The following is a 20,443-nucleotide window of genomic DNA, read 5'->3' on the forward strand; positions in this document are numbered from 1 at the left end:
CATTCCCTGGAACGTGGAAAATCTAAAAGCCAACCTGCGCTTTGCGGCGATTATTTTTTTTCGAAATGAAGTTACAATACCCAGCCTACAGGCATGGTAGTAATCCGTACCGTAGCCAACCCGACAATTAATCATGCTATGCTGATATCTTGGTGTTTATTGACTGTGAAACAATGAACGAATAACTATAATTTGAAATTTGCATAGCAGAGCAAAATCGCCACTGGTGGTAATGTTTACTATATCCTCTTATTTATATCTGATGACCTTAAAAAAACACTTGCAAACTCTAGAATATAATCGTAATATACGCAAAAATCTTTAAGTTTAATTTTGTGAGAAGATTTTTCGAGGCACTCCAGTACTCGATATACTAATATTTCTCAATATTTGCACTGATTTCAACCTTTAAAGTTTTTGAAGAGCGACAAAACTGTGATAAATCCGTGATTATCCACCTTTTATGGCCCTTTTTGAGGTCATTGTTTGGTTGATATGGCAACTGCAAAGGTGATAAACACTACAGTTAGACTTAATATTAGCGTGTCCTTTTTGCCTCCTAAGAAAGCTCCAAGTAAAATAATCAAAATAGCTTGAAATTTTGCGAAGAAATCGTCATGTAATGGCGCAAGACCACATTTACAAATGCTTGCGTGTTGCTTTCTTGCGGTCAAGTGATGTTTCCTAAATGGTGGGTAATCAAACCAACTAAGGGCAGTGGCGTTGCCGGTGGACTGGAACGATGACTGACGGTTATTTCATAGAGTTATTTGGCCGCCATATTTGAAACCAATTTTATACCAAATTGGGCGCCAGTGTGAACTGGAGCGATAAATTGGTGGCTATTTTTGTTGTCAATTAGAACAGAATTTTGCACCAGTACCAGCCCCTCTCTATTTTTTTCGTAGGCGCCACCGTCGGTTCCAGTTCACATAGGGCGCTTTCCTTTATACGGTAAAAACGGCCAGACCAGTTCTGTTGAAATTCAGTACTGACAGATTACTAGTACTTTACGTTATTTACGTCTGCCTTGCAAGGAAAACGCAGTTTCACGACTATATTATTAAGAAAATACTTTATTTCAATCCAACAAAACGACCGGTTTGACCATATTGGGCGCAAGAAAGCGTTCTTAGAGTTCACTGGGTGTGGCAGTGAACCTTCCACAAGACGCTTCAATCCCAAATATGCTAGCAAATTCATTCTAATTATTCATTCATTTACAAATCGATCAGTGGCGTAGCCAAAACGATAACTGGGGGGCCCACATTCATATATTCGTGATTCGCAGGATTAATTTCTTTTGAAATCTATTATCATGAATATATGCATATGCCCCCCCCCCCCAATTATCAATGCTGGCTACGCCACTGAAATCGATTGTCTTCGCAGTAGTAAGGAGGTTACAAATCCCTTTGCTCTCATGACTTGAGCCTTTATTCATTGCAAATCGTGAAAGTGGATTTTCCTGTTAATCCTCTTTACCGTTCCATTCGCGTGGTTCATAATTTTACGATTAGACAAATTTTTGTCGGCAGTGAAGATGTACATTCTTTTGTGGATTAGAACTCTTCCTAAGTAGGAGCAATAAAGAACTTAGGCCATCTGGCAACAACATGCATCTACTAACGTTGTGATTATTTTTACTATTTTTTTATTTTAACATTTCCGAAAAACGCGTAACCATAACATTCGCAGATTGCAAAAATGAATGCTTAAATAATGTGAAGTTGGTGTTCGTGAGGACGTACAACATCAGTTTATCTGGTCAATATCGCCTAAACCTAATTAGTGTCTGTTTTTACGTTTTGACGAAAGATAACAGACACTTATTACGACACTCAACCTTTTTCGGCTTCTTCCCAGAATTTATCACAGAGGATTCGCAGCCTATAGCGTGCACAGACATACGCCTGTATTCCAAAAGCTTACACTCACACTCATTGAGTGGGACATTTAATTTTGTTAATGCTAGTGAACGAGAACGTTCTTTCTGAATAGGTGGTTTGCGATTGACGCCATCTTCTTAAAAAGTAAAAAAAAAACTTATTCCGTGATCTAAGCTGACAATTTACGGCCAACACGACGTCGGGGATCATCAAAATGCATATTTTTTATATATGATTTAAGGTTCTCGTGAAAGGTGTCGGCAAATATCTTTAATGTCCTCGTATAAGACTAAAAAAAAGTTCAAAGTTGTTCAAAACGATACGGGGGAGAGATTTTAAAAATCTAAGAAATGATCATGCAAATTCAGTCATTTTGAGAAGTGTTTTTTTTTTAATGCGTTTTCTACTCTTTTAGTTTACCGCGCAGATGTGACAAATGATTGTGCATCTCGTAAAATGGATCTAGTGGTGATAATGGACGGCACTATCTCACTCGGTTACGAACATTTCAATATTCAAAGAGATTTCGTCCTGTCAGTATTATCGAAAATGAAATTTGGCCCTCAAGCAACGCAACTTGGCATCATTCAATTCAGCGACGACCGGAGAACTTCAGTCGAGATGGAAATAGGAAGGCATGGGAGGCAGGAAGATGTGTTAAAGAATGTGTCCAACATTGTGTATCAACAAGGTTTGCAAACCAAGACTGGTTTGGCAATGCATTTAGGCTACGAACAGGTATTTCCCACTTTTCAAATTTTCGTTTCGTGCGAATAATCTATATGAATGCGGCACAACAACATGCAGGAATTTCATTTTAAAGCAATCAGCAAATTTGTTTACATTTTCAGTAACCTAATCAGAATGCATAAATATCGACCACTTTTGGTAAAAAGGTGCATTATTTGCCAATTTACATGTGGTAATAAAAAAAATCATGCATTCTAATTTGTTTAGGCTGAAAATGAAAAAAAAATTGCCGATTAGTTCAAGTTATTTCAATTACTCCTTGTTTCTCATAACCAATCCGAAAGTGCGAGAATCAGCGACAAAAAGATACTTTTTCGTATAGTATTTAAGTATTTACCCCCCGCATGCATGCATATGTATGTAGAGAGTGAAGTAGTTTTTACTTAGTTCACTACCACTCAGTTGCCATTGAAGATTCGGCACTGTTGTCATGTTATATATGCGTGAAATATATTTCTAGTGTGTATGTAAGTATTTGTGTGATCAAGTTTAGGCTCATTTTGTTTAAAAGGCAAATGCAAAAGTTCAGTGGCGAACAATTTTAAAGACGCGGTTACACAATGCAATTTTTCTTATTGGTTTTCTCCAAAAAAGTGAAGTTATCGTATTTTGTACGTTTGCTTCAGCAAACACCACGTTAATTTAGTTTCGCAGAGCTTTCGGTGCAAATCATTATCATCAATCGACCATCGATTTTCACTGATAATGGTCCGGGCGTACTGACCGGATGATGATGTCATTTCAATCAAATGTCGATTGAAATGAGGATTTGCACTGATAACCGTCCGGCCTTACGGACCAAAGGCTCTGCAAAACAAAATGCAAGTGGTATCTCCACAGACAACGTTCCATCCCAGGACTTAAACGATCAATGCATGGAGTCAGAACCAGTCACATTAGATTTCACTGGCTTTGTTTTAGTTTATCATCCCTAACGATGTATAAGGAAAGAATAAACCATACGGTATACTAACAGTTATTCGCCGAAGGCGTAGTGAATATCACTGAATATAAAGCTCAACTTCTTCTCGTCTTGTTTTAGAATAAATAAAAAGGTAATTTTTAGAAAAAACGAATCTGTCGTTGAAACCACAAGACACATGTTCGACAAACGTAAACAAATATCTCCCCTCTATTACAGCGAAACACAACTCGTACCTACGGGGGGGACCTGACGTACGAGGTGGAATAAAACAATGTTTCCGCACAATTCAATAAAGTTAAGCAGTTTACCACGCTGTTTTCTTACCTCGAAATGATTCTGCCCCTATATTTTTTAACTTCGACATAAAAATCTTATCGCCATTTTGAATAATCCGCCTAGGTTATTACGGCGTAATAATCCGAGCCGCTGACCAATCAGAGGCCATAATAATTAAATTTGTAATTATACTAAACATGAATGTTTTTAATATTAAAATTAATCTCAATAATATTAACATAATTAATGTATCTCCTTCTAGTTTTTTGGTGGTAATAGCCAATCCCGCCGTGGAGTTGACAAGGTCATACTTTTGATTACCGACGGAAAACCAGTCGATAATAATTTGTTGCAAAATGTCGTCAAAGACCTCAACGATAAGGACGTGAGGATTGTGAGTGTTGCCATTGGAACAAGCAATCACCGCATACAAAGATTTCGTTACATAGTAAGAACCATCGCAAGTGGCTTTAATCAGGGCTTCAAAGCCGAGCATCGAAAATTAAAATCTTTGGTGGATGATGTAGCAAGAGAAGTCTGCACGTTAAAAAAGATACCTGCGCCTCCAGGTAAAGAAAAATGTAAGTATGAAAAAACATGCATAAAGGCCTAACTCCACGAGCCCTTTTCCTCGGTAAAGTGCGAAATATTTCTTTTGAATTGCGGGCACTCAAAGACACGATTTCTACTTCATTGCTCACAATTCAAAGAAGCCGGTGAAATATTTCGCAATTCGCGGAAAAATTTCACCCGTGCAATCAGGTCTTAACATAGTTTAGGACAAATAGTAGCGATCATATTCAGATAGATTTTGATAACGTGGAACGCGGGTTATAATAAATTGAAATGTATTAATAAAATTCACCTTCTATTCAGCCATGGATAGTTAAAAGACGTGATTTTAATGACTCACACATCTATTTTCCCTACCATAATCTTCACCCCAATCAATACAAATGTCAGATTATGTTAGAAATAATGCTAAAGTGTTATTATTATATTTGTAGTAAAACAAAAATGCTTTCAAGAAAAAAAGGATATTTTGTTTGCGTTGGATGGATCGACACAAGTGGACACTTACATATTCAACAAGGCAAAGTCGCTTGTTGCACAGATCTGTGCCCAATTGGACATCACTCCTAATCTTATTCATGTTGCTATGCTCCAGTACAGTGACGAGCTGAATACCAGAATTGAGTTTGACTTAGATCAATATACCAAATATTATCAAATCAACGAATCGTTACAGAATGTTTTCCATTCAAAAGGAAGAAGATCAGATTTAGAAAAGGCCTTAAGTATTGTTGATGAAAAGGTAGGAACAAAGTTTTAACCAAACTTTTAGAACGTTTTTTATCACATGACAAATAAATTTTGTTATAACGGATCAATGAGATTTTGTGAAAACTCCAAGCGGGAAATTGCATTTGGAACACCCCCACCCCCTCTTCAGTAAGCGATAGTAGATATTTATAGACATTTGATAGGAAAGGATCTATATTTAGCATCTTAATTTTTTATCTCTTTATATTAACCGCCCTGTAATATCTGTCCCCGAGGACGGGTGAATTCAAAATTTAAAAACTTGGACAAAACGAATACTTGGGACATGAAAATTCTAGAACTGAATAGTATTAAAATATCATAATCTTACTTTTGTGTTGATTTCGTAAATTTCCATCGCGTTTTAGTTGAGTTATCGCAATATTTCAACAAACAACGTCTCACTCAATCTCAAAAATGCATTGTGGAAAGTATGAAGCAATGCTTTATCTTGGTAGCGTTGTATCTTCGTTTCTTTTCAGCCAAAAGTGACGGTTCGCCCACCATTTTGTTTATCAAACTCTGCTCTATTTGTGTACTAAATGACATACGCTACAAGTACATATTTTGCCTTATGTGGGCATTTGCGCAAACACTCGGTCGGGCGAAAATCTCCTTCGGGCGCCTTTCGGGCTGGCTGTATGTTTTGGTATCATTCAGGGGCCGGTTGTATCAAGCCCGTTTAGCTTAAACGGTGGATAAGTTCAAAATAGAAAGCAAGTCTATCGTTTTATTCAACAAGCAAACTAAATGTTTTCAACCTTAATACAAAGATACTGTTTACAACTACATATTCAGTGCATAATATTCAAGTTGACTCATTCAAGAGAGATGTAAAAGTGTTATTTAATTTTGACTTATCCACCGTTTAAGCTAAACGGGCTTGATACAACCGGCTCCAGACGACGTATTTTAGTTGATTTTCAGCCAAACGTGTGGCTGTTCTTCGCAATTTTTAGCGATGCGGTTGCATGTAATTTTGCGATTATGTTCAATCAGGAGGGGGTACTAGTTAGGAATTGCGAAAACAAATACATCAGATGAAAGATCATTGTTGGATAAGGAAGGATTGGCACCCACGGTGGTGCTATTTCAACACTTCAAAATTAACAGTGTGCTTAAAATTCTCATTTCAACACAGATTTTTAATGGTAAAAATGGCGATCGGATCAGTGCGGAGGACTATCTACTACTATTTCTAAACGACGCTGTTAGGCAAAGCGAGAACATTATTAACAAAGTAAAAAGTTTAAAAGAGAAAGGAGTCCATGTGATCATTGTTGGATTAGGAAGACTTCAGCTAGATTTCTACGAAACGTTAGCGTCCCATCCTAGTGATGTGAATTACATTGACTCTGTCAAGTTGAAACACATAGTTGGTGATCTTACTGCAATTACCTGTAGAAAAGTGAATTGCGAGGAGGAGAAAGATGAAACTCAGAAAGGTAAAACAACAAAATCGCAGCAAAAAATTAAAAATTTAAACGTTTACAAAAAAGATGGTTAAAAAAAAGATAAATGTTTGGCTGGAAGTTTTAACTTTTTTTTTCCGAACTAACTTAAATTGCTAACACTGAACTATCCGAGCAACTTCAAAATAGAACGGAGTATTTAGGATTGCATTTGGTATTTTTTATATTTTTTAATTATTTATACAAAAAATATTCTAGATAAACGCGAAACAGAGGAAGCAGATCCATCGTGCCAACAAGGCTCCCAAGACGTACTTTTTATGATTGATACAACAAGAAATATGAATGGCTTCTTTCCAAAAGCTTTGAAATTCTTCACTAAAGTCGTCAAGAAGCTCAACATAGCAGCAACTCAAACAGACGTAGGGCTAATGACGTTTGGAAGCAACGGAGGGCATATTGCCGTTGAAATGGGAAAACTAAGGTTTGAGCAGGTCATTTCTAGAAGATTTTTGAGAATAAGACAAACAAAAAGATGGTCCCGTACAGCCGATGTTGCGAGAGCTTTGCGTATGGTTAACAAACAGGTATGGGTGTACTCAGAATTGATAGATATTTCCTGAATTCGCATGAGTGTAAACAAATTGATTATTGAGTAGTTTTCATTAGAAACAAACCCAAATTGTGTATAAAAACTTTAAATCATGGAAATATGGCATCAGAAATCCAAGGCATTTGAGCCAACAATCTGCAAATTTACAAGTGTATTGGAAAATTGGAAATATTTATACTAAACTAACGCTGCGCAAATAAATTTCGCAGCAATATCATAAAAAAATTGTCATACAGTGCGGTGTTTCAACCGGTTTTAAATCGAATTCGGCGACTGCAATATGTATTAGACATAGCAGTTGCTATACACATAAGATAGTATATACGGTGCCCGCATTGGCCGAGCTGCCTATGCTTTAAGTTCAAAATTTTTCTCCTGCGTTATTACACAAATAATGAATGTCCAGTGGTAAGAATATTTTCATTATGTTAAAGATGAAATGAGGCGAGGCGATAGCCAAGTTGAATGGAACATTTCCTCTTTCACCAAGTGAAAATATTTTTATCATTGCACAAGTGAAAATATTCATTATTTGCTTTATGTAATACCAAAATAGACTGTCACTTCTCAACAAGAATTTATTGGATAATGAACGTACTCTATGAATCAAATTTAAATACACAACCACAGTCTTTTTCGTATTTTCAGCATCCGAATCTTCAATAAGTTGAGAAATTTAAATAAATTACGACCACGGTTGCGAGAAGCATTTCGACGAATGGTATTTACTCAAAGCATAAAGAAGGCAATGAAACAAAATGTATAGTAGTACAATTGGATTCTGGAGAATGCAATGGAACGCATTCCATTGCACTCTTGGGAAATGGGTCTTTCCATTCAATATCACGTGATCGTCATCAAACAATTAAACGATCTAAAATTAATGGGGTATTACAGCATTTGCATGTCATTTAAAGAAATGAGAAGAACATTAAAATGATTTGTACTTCAATAGCGCTGAAAGAACTATACAATAGCGCTGATTGAAAATCAATTGTAGTAGTGCAAAAGTTCAACAATAACGCCTTATTATATATTCCGTAAAGTGAATATCAATAGAACGAAACGAAGAACAATTGCGTTGACTTATTCATCATTAACATTTTCGAAACAACAATAGCAATAAATCAAACGACATTTAGCGTAAAGAAATACTCATTTACACAAAGTTCTCTCATCTGCGTTCTAATATGTATAAAATTGATAGCAGCTGCTGAACGGAATGTGCACTGCCTAACCATTGCGAAATGTACAGAATGGGGCAGACTTATGCATGCATGCAGACCACAGTTATTAGAATATACATGGTTTGGAGACTAGATGGAAGTACAATACAACTCATTATCTATGTTATTGTCCAGGTTTATGGAGAATACATGGTGTCCCAAAAAAACGAAAACTATTGAAATCACTCATTGTTAAAATTTGAATGCCGTGTGCACGAATTTTAGCCCGTGGGGATTTAATGCAACTCAGTAAAATGCTAAATGCTTTGTGTTGCTACAGAAAGGGGACATGTCGAAGGTCATGGTGATTGAGATGCACATTTAAATATTGTTAATAAATATCATTTTCGCGTACGAACAATTTTTATTGCATCATGCATAAAAATGTTTATGGCAAACATTTATTCACTTGTGGGTCCCAACAGAGTGCTTAGGCATTCAAACTCTAACAATTACATTGTTATGGGTGATTTCAATAGTTTTCGGTTTTTTTGGGACACCCTGTATAATAAGGCGTTGTTGTTGAACTTCCGCACTAATACAATTGATTTTCAATCAGCGCTATTGTAGTTCTTTCAGCGCTATTGAAATACCAATCATTTTAATGTTCTTCTCATTTCTTTAAATGACATGCAAATGCTGTATATAAATTATTTCTATTATGATAAGGCAGTCTGCTTTGATCGCGAAGTCCAGACGTGTCGGATAACCAATGTCTTGAATTTCTGACGACGAAATTAAAGCGTGTGCTTTTCGGAAAAGTGCTTGACTTTATGGTAATTTTCGAGTTTTTATTTTCTCAGATACATTGTGCACATCTTTTCAGGTTTTCAATACATCGACAGGCGGGCACCGTGCGAAAGCTACCGACCTCGTATTTATTGCCACACGCGGTGTTATAAAAGACAGATATGCCATACAACAACAAGTCAAGCTTCTTAAAGATAAAGGTGTTAGGGTTGCCGTGCTTGATGTCGCATACAAAGATCGAAAGATCGATTACTTTAATGCCATTCGTGATATCGCATCCAGTGCTCGAGAAATTTACCCAATGGATTTCAGGCGAGCAAGCACTGTCTCGCAGGCTTTGCTGGATGTCCGATGTAAAGTCGTGGAAAAAACAGGTTAGAATGGATAAATTTACCCGCGGTACATATATTGTGTGCAATAGCATAACTAGGGGGTCATGTGATAATGAACACACACCCCCCGGCTATAGGGCAATGACTAAAATGATGTACCGTTGTTTGATAATGCCTTGATTTTCACACTAGTACGATGTTAATATTATTATATTCAATTTGAAATCAATGGTGTTTCTTGCAATCTGATTGGTTAAAAATAGTGTGATTAATTCCCAAATCTCACTATTTTTGAGCATTAATCACATCATTTATAAGCCAATAAGATTGAAGCTCTGAACCACAATAACCAATCAGATTTAGTATTTCAGTGTAACTACCAATCAAATTGCAAGGGACAATGGCACGAAATAGATGAAAATTGGTTACATTTTACACCGTTTTCGGTTCTTTCAGCCAATAAATCGTTTTGAAATCGTTTTGGTTTTTTGTGCAGAGTCAATACTACTTTTGATTTCAAAATGAATATAATAAAGTGGAAATTGCACTTCGTGCTGTGCAATTTTGGTGTGAAATCAATTGTAATCACGCGTTTGATTTCACACCAAATTGCACTCCACTCAGTGCATCATGATTTTCCATTATTTCTCTCATCGCTGAAATTTACGATTCTTTTACTATAGAGTAGCTGTATAAGACAGTTGATAAGTGTTGATAAGTGTTGTAAGTGTTGCTAAGTGTTGATAAGTGTTGATATGTCTTACAAGTGTTGATGAGTATCGATAAGTTTGAAGTGTTGTTAAGAGCGGTCAAAAACAAGGGGAATTTTGTTTTAAACTGATCAGCATATTCCTTTACATTTTTAGCAAAAGCCAATCAGAATGTCAAAAGACTTCATGTAAAATGGTAAATAATGTACCTTTTTACCGGAAGTAGCCAAAATGTATGCATTCTGATTGGGTAACCGAAAATGTAAATAAACTTGCTGATTGGTCTAAAACGAGATCCCCCTTGTTGCGGTCAAATGTATAAACGAGAGTCGCAACACAATACGACAACTTTCATCTGACCGTACCGAAAATGAAGCATCAGCTGGTGTTTTCTGACCTTTAGAAACGAAAATACACACAAAATGTAAATATTCCTTTCAATACGGCTTAATTATTAATATACCATTATTTTTGTTAGTTTCCCCAGCATGCTTCAGCGTTTCGCGGAAAGTGCTATTCTTGCTCGACAGCTCGCGAGGCCTGGGATACAGAGAGCTGCCTCAAGTAATCAAATTCATTAAAGATATTATAATAAAGCTGTACACCAATCCTCGCAACATTGAAGTTGGTATGATCCACTACAGTGACATGTATTCCATAAGATATGCGATGTCATTGGGAAGATGGTCGTTAAGACGTGCTTTGAGGAACCTGAACAGACTGAGCTATACGTACAGACAAGGAAGAGAACATTACTTAGGATATGCTTTGAAATTCGCTAAAAGGGTACGAACAGCTTCTAGATAAGTTATTAAGAACCCGCTACAATTTTGAACGCCACTCTGATATAGTACTTTGACATGAGTTCTATTTAGTCTAAAATTGATTGGCGACTGGCCTGCTTTTATCTTTAAATGCAGTTAAGGTGGCTCGATACAGTTTTTAAAAATTCCACTGTTCATCACTTTGACACGTTCAAACAACGCATTTTTATGATTTATTCCTGTAAAAATGTTAAATTGTAAAAATGCGTTGTTTAAACGTGTCAAAGTGATGAACGATGGAATTTTTGAAAACTGTATCCAGCCACCTTAACAAACTTACATATATGATAAATGTGATTTAAAAAATATAAATATCACATTAATCATTTCTAAGTACGATGTCACCCCGTCTATGCTTTCGAATCTCGCTATTATTTTAAATCAGTACTAATTACTGGTACACTCGATCTGGAATTGATTCAACCTTGATGCAGTACGTTGATCGTGTATTTAATTAAGATTTGGAATTGTTACCAAAAGTATTAACTTCCATTCAAATATTTTTGACAGTATTTTACAAGACTGCCTGTAAGAAATAAGGAAGAGAGAATCATCATATTGCTCGCACACAATCAACCAGCTGATCCTGAGAAAGCGTTTAAAATGAGTGAACAATTACGTTCACAAGGAATCGAGATTGTCACCGTCGCAATTCACACAGTAAAAAATCCAATAAGAATAAACCCTCAGTACAGAGCTTTGGCGACCTCAAGAGCAAATGCCCACAGCTTTGATCTAGACAACTTGAAAAATGGCAGCATCGACGTTTTGCTGAATTTATGCGAGTTGACCGCTTGTCCTAAAGGTTAGGGTTTGTATCAGAGCAAAGGCTATTAGTGAGTCGAGTATTCCGAAGGTATTCTTATCTCATGCCTCATTGATCTGCGGCTTTCTGATTGGTTCCGAGCAAGTAAGCTTTTTTCAAGCTCACCTGCTAGTCCGACCCAGTGAGTACGAGACTTTCAAAATGGCCGCCGAAAATTGTTCGGAAAAGTCCATTCGCAATGTTTCAGGTCATATTAGTATCAAGCGTATTTTTAGTCTTTAACTCATTTTAACTTTAGATTTGCTTCGCTGAGTTTCTTGTTTACGTTGTATGTTGTGCGTTTAAAACGTTTTCTGAGCAAGAAATTTTTAATTGATATGTACCAAAAATTCCCGACAATGGGTAACTTTCTGGACATTTTTCCCGAAATGGCAAGAGATAAAAATTAAACCTACTCGCAGGTTCGGTGTGTCTGGCAAACTTCCAGCCTCTCTTCGTGTGTAAATCCCGTACTACGCACCTCTCTGCTGCAAATATGTTACAATCAATTTTTTTGCACATATCTAGCTTGTGAATTTACTCCTTTTGAACTTTTAGATTCCACAAAACACTGCACTCCAAAAAAACAAGATATATTTATGGTGCTCGACAGTTCACGAAGTATTGGATTCAGGATCTATCCCAAACTAAGACGTTTTGTTCGCAGACTTGTCAACAAACTTGACGTATCGGATGAAAGAACTCACCTCGGTATTCTACAGGCGAGTGACCATAGGAGAACACAATACGAGATGAAGTTGGGAGAATTTACGGATTCTAAAGAGATTGAAAGTGTAATCAACGAAATGGATTATCACGAAGGCTATAGATCGTATATTGGTAAAGGATTGGAAATTGCTATTGAGGACAATGTAAGTGCGAAGGGTATTGAAGATTCTCTGGCTTTAGCTGGAGACTTCAAGTTTTCTGTTTGCAGAATGCTAAACTATACATTGTTGCTTTTCCTTAATTCCAAGAAACAGATAATCCAGTTCTTCCTTTCTGATCAGTGATGCATATCCTCTTGCATAACAATTGCACCCCGAACTCAATGCATCTTGTATTTCAAATGTGATACTAGTTCGTACTATGAAATTTGAACTAAGGAGAGGGGGATAATGAAGAATTCATCAAAACGAAATATGGAGGAATTTTTTTTTAAGATATTTTAATATTTTCCTGAAAAAATGCAATGTGTCTAAGCAAGTTTGAAGATTGTAACGCATATACAATCAGCTCCATCATTAGTTTATGTATCTTACATTCGGATATGAAGACTACACACATTCTTGTAAAAGAAGCCCACTCTTCACTCTTCAGGAGAGAGAAGTACTTTACAGGTCGATGTGTTTAACCAGAAAAAAACGTTTCCTATAATTTCTATTCTAGCTCTTCAACGCCTCAGGTAACGCCATACGAAACCGTTTCAAGAGTAACAGCGACCGTCCAGAGGCAGAAAACGTACTAATGATTTATTCCGACGGAAATTTTCACGACGAACCACAGGCGAAAGAGATCATCGAAAACCTGAAACAGTTAGGAGTCCGAGTAGTAGTCGTGGGCCTGGGAAGAGAATCGCGAAAGTCTCGTGAGAGAGCATTGCTGGAGAGTTTAGCAACCACAAATTCTGATGTTTACCTCGTGAATTTAAATAAGGCTAGTCTTTTGGTAGAAGAGGAACTAAACGAGGTCGCCCAAAATGTTATATCACTGCAATGTGTGGACAAACATCCAGGTCAGTTTCGAGGGACTCGAAATATTAACCTATGTTTAAAGAAGTAGATCGCGCTAATATATATTCGATAGAAGTTGTGAATTCAGTCAATTTTTGAATTGTAGCCTCATCTTTGTATATGTCGTACAGTCTGTACTGTACTTTATTTAAAGTGGCTCCTTGCAGTTTCTTCAAATTGTTAAATGCATGTTTTCGACAGGATAGTGAGTTTAAGATTCATCATATCTACGACGCAGTTTCCCAACAGGGATGAAAATTATAGACTCTTTTTTATAAACGAAATCAAAGCCGTATAATAAAACAAATTATTACTGGTTTCCAAACACTGGTAGCAGTTTTCATGTCACGTCCGCGTCGTAGTTTGGTGCATCTTAAACTCGCTAATGTTAGGTAAGATGACTCAGTAGCGTAGCCGGACTGACGATTTGTCCCACTATGCTAATATTTTCGTGTTCATTGACTGAGTGTGAAAACAATGAATTTCCAAAGTGATGAATAATTAATTTGAAATTTGCGTAAAGCCCTGCTACACATTGCAATGTTTCCTGCAATTTGCAATGCAATTCTTCTTTTGAGAGTTTTTTGTAAATTTGGCAACTACCAAACCTTTGCTTTATTCCACTCCATGGCGTTTTCACTTCATGGCGACTTCACTCCATGGCGTTTCTTACACTTATATTTTGAGGACTCTTCACTAATTTACATCTCTCAAAAGTAGAATTGCATTGCAAGTTGCAAGAAAAATTGCACCGTGTATCAGGGCCTATAGTAGGACAAAATCGCCAGGCTGGCTACGCCACTGAGAAGACTTAAATCTAATATACATTTCTCTCGCGTACCGACATGCAAACATCATATTATACCCTATAAGCAAATGAGAAAAATGTTTTATATTTCAGTACTTATTTTCGCTTTTCACCATGAAGATATAGTAAAGTAGTAGTACTGTAACAGAAATTAAATAGAGAATTTTTCATTCCCATTGCAGCGCCTATTCAGTGTTCGCCAGAATCACTCGACCTGTTTGTCGTTATCGATGGGTCTAGAAGTGTTGGTTACATCAATTTTGGTAAAGTTCAAAACTTCTTAAAAAAACTGGCTGACGAGTTCTTAATCGGCCCAAACAACGCTCACTTTGGCGTGTTACAATATGGTGATAAGGTAGAGAGCAGGATTGAGTTCAATCTTGATAAATACCTGAGCAACAGCGCGGTTTCAAAAGCAATTGAGGATATGAAATTTCTAGATTCGACCAGAACCGACACCGGACATGCTTTATCGGTTGTCAATAAACAGGTTTGTTATTGCTAAAAAATATAGACTGCATGCTTTGATATCCATCAGTGCACAGTAGGTGCATGCAAGTATGGTGGAATTATGATACGGTATATCTTATGCTCAATTGAATTTTAATTTCGAATGAAAATTTTACACTTATCAAAGCTGAGAAAAATGGGGTCGGTACCTATACGAACAAGCCCTGTTATTTGTTTACGGCAACAGTAAAACACAATAAACTATAGAAACTGATTTTCAAAAGAACGAGTCAGAAACACTGTGGTTACCTAAAGCAATCACAGAACTCGATCATATAAAGTAATTACTTCGTACTTACTAGAGAAATGCACAAATAGAATGATAATTGGGAGCGGTTCATATATATATATATATATATATATATATAAATATATATATATAATATATATATATTATATATATATATATATATAATATATTATATTATATATTATTATATATATATATATATATATATATATATATATATATATATATATATATATTTACAGTTCTTCCCGATGGTTCCTATCGTAAGCTGTTGCACCTAGAATAGAAATTCGTCGGGCAGAACTAAATGTATGACTATCCCCCGCCACCAATTACCTGTTATGGTATGGTATGATATGTGATTGTATTATACTTATTATGTTAAAGGTAATCGCCTTTTATATTCCTTTCGTTCGATAGATATTCAATGGAACAGGAGTTGATCGGCCTGGTATACCAAATATATTAATTCTCTTCACTGATGGCCTTGCCCACGATATCAGACTTGCATACAGGCAGGCGGAGGAATTAAAAAGAAAAGGCACAAGAATCATTGCAATTGGAGCTGGAAGAGAAGCTAACAAAGTCTTTCGACAAATAAGACGTGTGGCTTCAAGAAAAGAAGATGCACACAAGTCGGACTTTGATGAACTTTCAGGCATTGTCGACGACTTGCTAGACGTTGTCTGCATCTAAAGAATCTAACAGCCGAAGTAAATACCCCAATATTGTAAAAATGGACTGCAGAACATACGTATATAATTGCTGCTGTTCCGACATTAAAATGAAACAGTTTAGATAATAAGCGTAGTTTAGAATAAACTAACATTTGTGTTGTCTAACATAAACACCATCTTTTAGCGATGATTTGTGACATATAAAGACCTGTTATGCAAGTTATTTCACGTTACATGCATAACTTATCTCTAAAGACATCTCTGTTACTTTAAAAGTAAATGCGACCATATAGAATACGGTAGAGTTGCAAAACAAATGAATAATGAAAACTTTTTTTTAATCTGTGATACATGTACATGAGTTTGATAAAGTATTAATTTGTGCCGTAGAAATACGAAAAAATGTGTTTTATTGTTTTATTTGTCAGTAGTTTTACATTTGCTCATTTGAAGTTCGCTTCTAAAGGGCGCTTCTCCAGGGTGGAATTTTTCACTCAGAAAACCAGGCTGAAAATTTCGTTTAATCGGAGAATTCAGCACCGCTTTAATAATGGCGTTCTGTACGCATCTACTTTTAAGACATGTAAGTTAGTGAAGAGTCTTCAAAATGTAAGTGTAAGAAACGCCATGGAGTGTAATAAAGCAAAGGTTTGGTAGTTGCCAAATTTACAAAAAAACTCTCAAAAGAAGAATTGCATTGCAAGCTGGCGATTGACAGCGTCAAAACAACGTTGTGAAAATGTTGATCTGACGTTGATCGAGGACGTCAGAACAACGTCATTAGGCAACTTTAATTCAACATCTAGAGAGGACACCAATCTGACGTTGATTGACAACGTCAACGTCGAAACAACGTTGTGAAAAATTGATCTGACATTGATCGCGGCGTTGGAACCATGTCTTCACTGATAGAAACTATTAACGTTATTAGTAACGTTACTTCAACGTTTGAGTGAGCTTTTATGTTAATCTAAAAAGATTTGTATCCAACAAATAAACATATTTTAACAAAAGTGAAAAGTTTAATATCGCATGGCACAGAGGGCTTAGAACATGGTGTTCTTTTCCCACTCCTTTTGTTTATATATTTTGAATTTTGCGCATTCTGATTGGTCAAGAATGAAAAATGCAAACAAACGCACTGTACGTACCTTTCAACTACAAGTACAAGGCTATTATTTGGTATTGCACGTATTAGGCAAACGTGAATCTATTGAGTATTGTCAGTATTGAAATTACGCACAAATGAAATGTACAAAAAAGTAAAACACACGACCGGTATATTACTATATTATAATTAGATATATCGCGAGTTATATTAGCCATTTCTATTTCAACTGATCGTAAATATCAAGAAAAATAATCGTAAAACGAAACAGACCCAAATTTCGCCGCAGGAAAATTGGAATAACTGTATATCAATATTTTATACTTGTATAGTATTCACTTTATTCATTATATATCTTGGTTAAAAATGGTCTGTTTTTTAACTTTGCATGCAAACATTCGCCGTTTATATGTATTAGGAACTTCTATAGGCTAAAAGAAACCTTTAAAAAGCGCTGTGAGAAACAAAGTGCTGTCAATGTTGTGCTTATTGATCGAGAAAGACTCGCCGTCAAATTTCCCGCCTTTTTTTCCAGTTCTTGTTTCTTTACTTTTACGCGTTGAAAAGCAGTTTTAAACAAAAAAATATATTTTTAGGTTCTACTAACCTGAATTATGGGTTTTATTCTTTTGAATTTGATATTATTTGGCGTTGTGAAGGAAATATTGCTGTCAAAATCTTTAACTCTTTTTAAAATTTCTATATTTTTGTTCAATGCAGTGTTTCCACTTTCCACTTTAACAAAATTTATTTCCTTCCTTATGGCTAAAAATCTAGTCAATCCATTCTGACATATTAATTTGTTGTCAATAACTATTATTTCGCATTAGAAGGAGCAAAATATCGTAGGATAGGGCCGATATCTTCCTAGTATCTGGAGGCCTTTTCCAGAAGAGGAAAGGAGTAAAATGGGAAATGAGATTGCCCTATTTTCACACTGGAAAAATGGGATTTAGTTCCTGGGAGGCTGGGAATGAGATAAAGGTTTGTGTTTAAAACACGGACTGTTACACACATATGGTATCGGATTTGTCTCGAGTACACGATACCGGATTGATTCAAATAGAAACAAAATGGGGGACAACGAAGTTAGGGCAAGGAAAAAGTAAAATAAAGGATCGCATTAGAGGGATTGCACGGAAACAGAATGTACCCAATCATTTTTCATGTCACCTCCAGGAGGAGTTATTTTCACTCCGAGAGGAGTAATTTTCACTCCGTGTCCTAGGGGAAAATGTCCCCCCGGACACTATCCGCTAGCGGATCATCTCTCCCCGGACACTATCCCCTTTGGCGTAGCATCCAAAATCTCTTTATTTTTGTTTACTTTCATAAATTATGAAAGCATTGTGCTTTAAGTGCTTTATCGCTTGAGAAAGCTCGAAATCTTTTTAAGCGCGAGTTAGCTTCATGCTATGACTTAAATTGAAAAATGATTACAAAATATCATAATTAAATCAGTATACGACATAAAAGAACGACTAATGAAATGAATTTACACCTCCAGCATCCTAAGCGGTTTATTTGGCGAATCTTTAGCACAACTTCTTGCTCGTTTATGTAGCTATATAGTTTAAAGTGTATTACTTAACAAAACTTTCTATATGAAATATAATAAGGCCAAAGGACCTGTTGACAGGATTTCGGCTGTTCACAACCTACATTTTATAGTTCCGTTTGGTTTACCATCTCGAGCCATTGACATAATAATCTTCACATCCTCTGACGTCGCGAGTTTGCGTGGGTTGCAGGCCGTCCACGGATCTTTCATGGCGCCCTCACAAACCAAGTCAAACTTGTCCATGGGGAAGTTGACATCGCTCAATGTTCGCGGCAATCCGCAATGACGAATGAAAGCGTCCATTGCCTCTGCTGCTGAAGTTCCTGCTGGAGCACCAAGGCATTCCGCGACTATAGCACATTTCTCTGGTATTTCAGGCTGGTTGTACTCAAGGACGTAAGGCAAGTTAATACAAGAGGTGTAGCCATGAGGAATGTTTGCAACGGCTCCTTGAACGTGCCCAATGGCATGACTGGCACCATAATGAATCCCCATCATAAGAGTGCGTATAGCTTGCCAGGAACCGATTTGGCATTGCAATCTTGCATCAATGTCGCCAGGATCTGCCTTGGTTTTCGGCAGAGATTGCGCCAAAAGGCGAAGAGCACCAGAAGCTACGGCCGTTGAGAGATGATGGCCGTTTATCGAGCAAATGGCTTCCGCACAATGATCAACGGAACGCACTCCCGTCGACAGCCACAACCACTCAGGGGTATGGAGGGTCAGCTCTGGATCAAGGATGACACATACGGGTTGCAAACCCACATGACTAAACCCTTGTTTATGGCCAAGTTGAAGGCTTGTCACGCCAGCAATACTTGTAAATTCTCCTGCGCTCAATGTCGTGGGAATGGCGATTTGAGATATCGTTTTGTTGTACGTCCATTTTGGATTCTTCGAATCCTTCTTAGCAACATATTTGTCGAAATGTTGGACTTCGGTGATATTTTGATCAAGACACAAGTTAACAGCTTTAGTTCCGTCAGTAACCGAGCCACCGCCGATACTAATCAGCAGGTCAGCTTTTGCAGAGCGAGCGGCTGAAGCAGCAGCCAAAATGTCTTCACGAGGAGAATGCAAGCGCATACCATACCAAGTTCCAACGTGGTTGACACTTGACACCCAGAGCTTCCTCGCACTTTTTGATCTCTTTCGTCTTTGTAGCCAGCGTCTCACTGGCGATTATAAAACATTTAGACACCGCCATATTTTTCACTTCTTTAGCCAGACATTCGGCCGCTTTGCCCCAATACACTCGCTGTAAAGCAGAACTCCGCCAAAAACCCGATTTATACTTGGAGGAAGAAATCATGGCTCGTTCAAACTTCAAGTCTTTTACCAGGTTTCAAAACGCACTGGAAATAAACGTGAAATCCATTACGTTCAGCTAGGAAGTTATATATTTATATCTATATGTATATCTTTATAACCCCGAATTACTTTTCGACTTCCGGCATGCTAATGACTATGGGGGTGAATGGCCTACAATTTGATATGCAAATATCAAACGGGGATTAATCAGCGACAGCCGACCGGCATCGCAAAGATCGCATAAGCAGTAGCGTAGCCAGCCTGACGATTTGTCCCGCTATGCTAATATTTTGGTATCTATTTATTGACTATGAAAACAATAAATTTCTAAAGACATCAATAATTATAATAACTCGAAATTTACATAGCGGGTCAAAATTATCAGGCTGGCTACGCCACTGCGCATAAGCGTAGGTTCGATTCCTGCCGGAGGACTGATAGTTGACTAATTTTTCTCAACTTCTCTGGCTTGAATTGAATTACAGTGTATCTATATTGCTCTGTTTCAGTGCAGTGTATTTACCGGATACGTAGCCCGAGTTAACGCTCATCTTACGCGTCTTGTTCCCGTTGAAATGAAGTGCAATGCCAAAGAAATATAACCAAAAACATCCCTCTTAATCCCACAGGATACTTAGGGTTCCTCACTC

At 37.0% G+C, this 20,443-nt stretch overlaps 3 protein-coding genes across 3 annotated transcripts; 2 read left to right on the top strand and 1 right to left on the bottom strand.

The window, feature by feature from the left end:
• Positions 1–2,345: 2,345 nt before the first annotated feature.
• LOC114538612 (collagen alpha-1(XII) chain-like) lies at positions 2,346–6,670 on the top strand. The gene is made up of 4 exons (XM_028559739.1): positions 2,346–2,627; positions 4,103–4,409; positions 4,869–5,155; positions 6,305–6,670. The coding sequence occupies exons 1-4, from the start codon at positions 2,346–2,348 to the stop codon at positions 6,668–6,670; spliced, it is 1,242 nt and encodes a 413-aa protein (XP_028415540.1).
• A 444-nt stretch (positions 6,671–7,114) lies between these two features.
• Positions 7,115–16,161, top strand: LOC114538596 (collagen alpha-6(VI) chain-like). The gene is made up of 8 exons (XM_028559728.1): positions 7,115–7,162; positions 9,241–9,538; positions 10,685–10,992; positions 11,541–11,835; positions 12,394–12,707; positions 13,225–13,570; positions 14,559–14,866; positions 15,557–16,161. Exons 1-8 carry the CDS (start codon positions 7,148–7,150, stop codon positions 15,830–15,832), a joined length of 2,160 nt encoding a protein of 719 aa, XP_028415529.1. The 5' UTR covers positions 7,115–7,147; the 3' UTR covers positions 15,833–16,161.
• Positions 16,162–18,427: 2,266 nt separating this feature from the next.
• Positions 18,428–20,374, bottom strand: LOC114538590 (dehydrogenase FUM7-like). The gene is made up of 2 exons (XM_028559721.1): positions 20,317–20,374; positions 18,428–19,837 (listed from the first exon to the last, which is right to left on the bottom strand). The coding sequence occupies exon 2, from the start codon at positions 19,566–19,568 to the stop codon at positions 18,573–18,575; it is 996 nt and encodes a 331-aa protein (XP_028415522.1). The 5' UTR covers positions 19,569–19,837; positions 20,317–20,374; the 3' UTR covers positions 18,428–18,572.
• Between the last annotated feature and the right edge of the window lie 69 nt (positions 20,375–20,443).

Source organism: Dendronephthya gigantea, unplaced genomic scaffold (assembly GCF_004324835.1).
Source record: "Dendronephthya gigantea isolate DGI-Jeju-01 unplaced genomic scaffold, DenGig_1.0 000189F, whole genome shotgun sequence".
NCBI classification, from domain to species: Eukaryota; Metazoa; Cnidaria; class Anthozoa; order Malacalcyonacea; family Nephtheidae; genus Dendronephthya; species Dendronephthya gigantea.